This window comes from Crocodylus siamensis, chromosome 9 (genome assembly GCF_052110815.1).
Source record: "Crocodylus siamensis isolate JL-2025a chromosome 9, ASM5211081v1, whole genome shotgun sequence".
NCBI lineage: Eukaryota > Metazoa > Chordata > Crocodylia > Crocodylidae > Crocodylus > Crocodylus siamensis.
In genome coordinates, this window is record NC_143403.1 from 20,874,127 (window position 1) to 20,880,701 (window position 6,575).

The 6,575-nt window shown below is 42.3% G+C and overlaps 1 protein-coding gene across 1 annotated transcript; it reads left to right on the top strand.

Moving 5' to 3' along the window:
- The first annotated feature begins 293 nt into the window (after nucleotides 1-293).
- UQCRFS1 (ubiquinol-cytochrome c reductase, Rieske iron-sulfur polypeptide 1) lies at nucleotides 294-5,303 on the top strand. The gene is made up of 2 exons (XM_090063202.1): nucleotides 294-589; nucleotides 4,501-5,303. Exons 1-2 carry the CDS (start codon nucleotides 364-366, stop codon nucleotides 5,109-5,111), a joined length of 837 nt encoding a protein of 278 aa, XP_089919328.1. The 5' UTR covers nucleotides 294-363; the 3' UTR covers nucleotides 5,112-5,303.
- Nucleotides 5,304-6,575: the final 1,272 nt, after the last annotated feature.

Sequence of the window (6,575 nt, forward strand, 5' to 3'; positions counted from 1 at the left end):
ATTACAGCACGTTGAACATGCAGTTTGCGAGTGACGTCACCCCCACGCTGTGCTGAAACATGATGTCACCTTCAGATGTCCACAGGAGAGTCCCAAACCGGGGTGGGGGGAGTCTGAAAACCTGAAATGGGATGTGTATCCCAAATCTGAAACAATAAAACCCGGTCCGGACGCACCCACCCCAGCCTGGGTGACAATGGCGCCTGGCAGTGACGTCACCGCGCCGAATGGCTGCCTCCAATCAAGGGTAGGGGGAGGGAGGCAGCGCGTGACGTCACATGCGTGAGCACGCCGCGGGGGCGGGGCGGGGCCGGCGCTGAGAGAAGGTCGCGCGAGTGACCGGGATCCGCTGTCACCGCCGCCATGTTGTCCGTGGCCGCTCGCGCCGGGCCGCTGGGCCCCTTCCTGTGCGCCGTGGCGCACGGCGTGCCCGGGCCGCTCAAGCAGGTGGTGCCGGGGGTGGTGGTGCCGGCGGTGGAGGTGCCGGCAGAAGGGCTGCGCCTGCACGCGATGCGGAGCCTGCTGGGCCGGGACCTGCCGGGCGGCCGCACGGCCCGCGGGGGCCTCGTCGCCACAGCCAGCGTCAACGGTGCGGGCCGGGGCCGGGGCCGGGGCTGGGGCCGGGGACCCCCCGGGTCCGAAATGCGGGGGCGGGGGGCCCAGTGCCTTAAGTGGCCGGGTGGGAAACGCTGCTTGGCACTTGTACTGCTCTGTCTGGAGAAGCCTGTTGTGATGAGCTGGTAGAAAAGCAGCTTGCAAGTCAATGAGACCTTACCAGTCAATCTCCCTGACAAGGGGAACAAGCTGTGTGCCTTGGTTAGAGCGCTTTCCCAGATTGGTTTTCATTTAAATCCCAATTCAGATTGAGGTGACATTTTAAAAGGCTGATTTGTAGTAAGTTAGATACCTGATTGAAGGGCATTGTTTCTTCTGCAGCAGGGGCAGCAGCTGTTTCAAGCTGCGTGTTGGGACAGCCCAGCTTCAACAGCGTGTGGGGACTGAGAAGGGTTTGTCTGTGTCTGTGTCTGCGCTGGGGAGCTGTGCTTGTGCTGCTGCTGCTTCGCCCAGTTGAGGTGTGAGCACAGCTTCCAGCGAGAGAGGAGCCGCGCCCATGCTGCCTCTGCTGCTTTTCCCCACTCTCTTGCTGCTCCGTTTGCACTATGGGCAGAGCTGGAAGCTGCCCAGCCTGGGCTTGGGCCTCCACCACCTGAAAGCTGTGCCCATACTGAAGGTGGGGAGCAGGGATGGGGACAGGTGGTGGCAATTGCAGGCACAGGTTCCAACCGCTTGGCCCTAGTGCAGGTATGGGCCCTCTGGCTCTAAGGGCTGGATCCAGCCCATGGACTGTATGTTTCCACTGCCTGCTCTGCAGTGAACATTTTACAAAACAAAGTGAGCATTAACTGTAGTTAGCAAAGTAAGTTGTAACCTTAGGCTGATTTTTTTCAAAGGTGCAAAAGTGCCAAAGTAAAGGCACTTTTGAAAATCCCTGTGCACACTAAGCCTGCTCAGCATGCAGTGAAATGAACAGGATGAAAATGCCACTTGATCCTTTGCCAGCATCCCTATGTATATAAACATGAAGGTAATTGCATTTGGAAAAATTAAAATACCAATATTCGCTCCACTGTAAATGGCAAAAATACGGATACCTAATGCAGTACATGAAACCAGGACACTTAGGATGATACCAAATTTCACTTATGAAACTTGACTTCACATCAGAAGTTAAGGCCCTTTTCCTCCAAGCTACATAATTGAAAAAGCTGCAGTACTCAAAATTAAAGGTGGACTTAGTATGACTGTATATTTAAATGTGATTGTGATAGCTTTTGCCTTAAGGGGTTTTCACGGGTTCTATTTTTTAAAGAGAGTTATTCTTTAAAAGATGTTTTAAATAATTTGTGTCTAATTTTTTTAATTTATGAGTGAAGATCAAACTCTTTCTATGCCCAGAAACTGGGGCTTGCAGGATCTGTTGCCTTTGACATTTGGGACCTGCATCTGAATTCATGGCAACTTAGGTCCCCACAATTCAATGTTTAGGGTTGCTTTCCAAGATAACCTGTATTAAAATATTACATGTCTTGTACACAGCTACACTGATCAGAAGCCACTGGTATATCTTTCTTTAGTTCAGGGGTCAGCAGTATTTTTTAGCAGAGTGCCAAAACCCCTTGCAACCTCGACTTGTAAGATGTAGGCATACCAGGGGTGGATGCTGGGGGAGCTGCAGGGGGCCCAATCCTTGTTGTGGCAGCTCTGCCCCAGCCCCTTCCCAAAGGTGTGCATGCCAAGCAAAATGCCTTCATGTGGCATGCACGCCAGGGGTTGCCTACCCCTGCTTTAGTTGTGTCTCTGTTAGCTAGTATGTATTTAGTAATGTTTCCAGCATGCTATTGTATGGTGTGTCTACAGACAAATGGGAACTATAAAAGACGGATCTTTGGTTCTTACAGCTACTGATGTATTTTGGGCTGGCAGCTTACAATGAAACTAAAATGTCAAGATGTGAATTTTTGAGCAATAGTTTAATATCCTTACTAATAGTGCAACAAATTTATCCTTGTATATAGCTTGAGTTAATACCAGAATAAATTATACTTCTCTGGTGAAGAGATAACATGGAGTACTTTAAAATTAACCTAAAACTGTTGCATCATTTAGCTCCTTACTGGATGTTCTTTTAGCTCCTAACTGGATGTCTTTTAACTTGTGACCTTAAAACAAATTTGCATTTCTTGGCTTCTTCACCAAGTTTTTATACTAAAAAGATGCCTCTTTTCCCACAATTAGTTCCAATTTGTTGTAATCTTTACACAATAATTTCCTTTGCAAGAGTCCCAAGAGTTCTTGTAAACCCTTTAAAGTGAATGTTAATCTCAGACGTTACCCATGTCAGTTTCTGAACAAACTTAAAAATCTTTGCAGTGAAGCTAAATAGCTGTGTGCACTTTACAGATTGTATCATTGCAAGCAGTGTTTTCAAAGTCTTTTAAGAACTAATGTGTGCTCTGTTGTTTCATTTTGTAATTTGGTGTTCATTAGGCAATTAGCTTTTGATTTGCCTGATGGGGAAACCTACCAAATAAGAAGCATGTATTATTTTTGACTTGGTGCATCATTGACATTAAATACAAAATTGGGAATCTAGCCTGTGAAGTTTGGGAATTGGATTTAAGACCTTAGAGGCCAGTTAATAATTATGTTCTTTACTTTGAAAATGGTACAAGATGAATAGGGGGTTGTGAAACTTGAATGGTTCTGCTTTGAGATTGGGACATTATCAAAACTGATTATTCTGGCGGCAGTCTTGGAAATGTGGTATGCCTGTGTTTCACATAGTCCTATTCAGGTTAAAGTTTAGCATATACTTGTAGCCTTGACTAGCAAACCCTTCACTGCTTTATTAAATCCAAGTTTTTTGGCCCAAAAACACTGGACTGAAAACTTTTAAACAAAATCCCATTAAGAATTTATCCTGGTTTTCCACCTTCCTGGTGACCATGGCGATCTCTCCTACTCTAGAAAACTAGAATTTAGAATCGTAGTTAAAAGGACACTGGCAGTGATGCTAGCACTGACATTTAACCTCTTTGTTTTTAACTGAGAATAACTTGATTTGTAGAAACATTAATGTTTGAAGTAAAATTAAGGCTAAGCCAGCAGTCATAGTAAGAAAAGTATGGTAATTGGCAATTCTATTATGTTAAAATATCTTAATTGTCCTCTATTGTAGTGGTGGAAAATGTGTTAATTTTGATATACAAAAAAACTAGAACTCTTGGTTCCAAAATGATACTTTTTATTAGACCAACTGGGAAATTGCAAGAAAGTTGTCTTTTTCTGCAAGCTTTCAGTATCCAAGTCCCTTCATCAGGCTCTGGGAAAAGTAGAGATGGTACAAGATGGTAAAAAGTCCCCATAGGTAGGAAATAAGCTTCATTTTTGCACAGAGGGAGCTGAAGATGGAAGGCTGTCCCTCTGAGTCGGTGGGAGTCTTTGTGAGCTGTGCTGTGTTGCTCTTTGATGTGTAGATCAGGTAGGATTCCTTCCCTGGAGGTGTCAGATGGCAGGCAAGGAGGTAGAAAATCTTTCTTGTTTTCTCCAATGAATTTTAAAGTCCCGTTTAATTCTGATATTGAATAGTGTAATAATGTTCAGAATTAGTCTCAGGTTTCTTTAATATTAGACCTATGACTTTGTGTCAGACACTGGGAAGAAACATCAGTTAAATGAAGCTCACTTTATTCTCAGCTGTTTCTCAAACAGTCTTTTTCTTCTATTATAACAACATGGTAGTTATATTCTACTAACACTGTGCTCCTGTTTACAAAGCTTACTGTTAAGATTTGCTCCTTTTATGCAGAGCATTATGGACCTTCTGCCTTTCATCTTGCATTCCTGGAAATGGAACAAAATATATTTAATAGAATAATGTGGTCATTGTAATTTAAGATACGTGCAGTTAATTGATTGTGGGTTTGTCTCTCTTTGCAGCACCTGCTAGTGTTCGTTATGTTCACAATGATGTCACAGTACCTGACTTCTCTGACTATCGTCACCATGATGTGTTAGATAGCACCAAGTCTTCACGAGACAGCGGTGATGCTAGGAGAGGCTTCTCCTATCTGATGACTGCAACAACATGTGTAGCCACTGCGTATGTTGCCAAGAATGTTGTTACCCAGTTTATTTCCAGCTTGAGTGCTGCAGCTGATGTGGTAGCAATGTCAAAGATTGAGATCAAGTTGTCGGATATTCCTGAAGGCAAGAACATGACTTTCAAGTGGAGAGGAAAACCTCTTTTTGTGCGCCACAGAACCCAGGATGAGATTAATCGGGAAGGAGCAGTTAGTTTGGCTGAACTCAGAGATCCACAACATGATATAGAAAGAGTAAAGAAACCAGAATGGCTCGTACTGATCGGTATCTGCACTCATCTTGGTTGTGTACCCCTTGCTGGTGCTGGTGATTTTGGTGGCTATTACTGCCCTTGTCATGGGTCACATTATGATTTGTCTGGCAGAATTAGAAAAGGCCCTGCTCCATTAAATCTTGAAATTCCATATTATGAATTTACAAGCGATGATCTACTTATTGTTGGTTAGATGACTGGGCACTTGGTTACTTTCCTTCATCTTGTTCTGTATACGCTCTGTAAAAAGGTTAATTAAGATTCTGGTGTAACGGAAAGACGGGTGATCCTAAAGCATAGCCAGTTGTCCTCTCACACTTTAAGACAGAAGTCTGCTTGAGTGCTTTCTTGTGTTCAGTTTTAATAAAGAATCAAGATGAGTGAACTTTTGTCTGACTTACTATCACAAGGTATAATTTTCTCACTGCCTGATTAAAGAAATACTACAAAATACATAAGGTAGTAAATACTATGTTATGTTCTTCTATATAGTTACTTGCCTCGACTTAACATGTTTCTACCACAACTTCCTGGCAAACAAATAGCAAAAAGGAGGAATAGCTGAAATTAGAATAATTCTGTAACAGTCACCTGACTTGACACTTTCTCTCTGATTCATCAGTAAGATTTGATTAATTCATTTTCATGAGCACCATTAATCTATCACTTAACATGAGAAACCACTCAAATTCTTCATGGTACCATGAAGGATGTTCCCAATTGTATGTGTGTTATATAAATTTTCCTTCAGTTTGTAATATATGGGGGCTATTGACCTTTGTGACTTTAAGAACAGAATGCTATCTTAATAATCTAGCCTCTTCTATTATTGGTCTAGGAAATTTAAGAATTCCTATGGTTTAATGTCAAGTCTTTTCCTAATATAATTCTGTAATACACAGCTGTCTATTCTTAGTTTACTCCTACTACAAGGGGTCTTCTCTGTTAATTTAAGTTGTAACATTTATAAACTTGCTTCTGTTTACCAAAATTCCTGAAGGCAAGAACATGACTTTGGTATCTGTTACCAAAATACCATTAGTTTATTTTCTCTGCTGAGCCTATTGTTTTGGTGAAGGGGAAATGGGTATTTCACTGTTTTTTAAACAGTAGTACTGGGCTGAATTAATAGTTATAAAGCTTAGTTCCATTAAAACACATGATTATTCTTGAACTTCAGGCAAAAACCTTATGTTAATAACCTGCCACTTCCAGCTTCCAATTTCTGTTGCAGATCGTTAAGTGGATGAGAACCACAAATGCCTCTTCTGCTTTTGAAAAATGTGAAATAAGCAAGAACTCAAAGGATTGTTCTTCGTGATCAAACATTTGAAGAAAAAAAAAATTGAAACTTGTTGGGCAAATAGAATCATGTTTTAAGATTTAGGTTCTCTGTATTTCTTAGGGAAGATTGTTTCTGAGCTGGTTCTCGGATCTCTTGTTGATGGTAGCTATCTAGTTTAGCAGTTAAAATGAGAAATTCACAAGGGTTTACATTTTTATCAGAACAATATTGAGCCATGGCTTTCTTCAAAATATTTGTAGCTTTAATAAGGTCCATCATGTTTGCATATGTATAAAATAATACCCTATATCCTTGCAGTCTGTTGACATTCTGCCACGCAACCAAGGTAGGAACAGTTTTACCCACCGGTTC

Excerpts from the sequence above, each read along its gene's own strand:
- UQCRFS1 (XM_090063202.1), top strand. The coding sequence starts at position 364 with ATGTTGTCCGTGGCCGCTCGCGCCGGGCCGCTGGGCCCCTTCCTGTGC. Across the intron at positions 590-4,500 it reads CGCCACAGCCAGCGTCAACG|CACCTGCTAGTGTTCGTTAT; the intron begins GTGCGGGCCGGG and ends CTCTCTTTGCAG.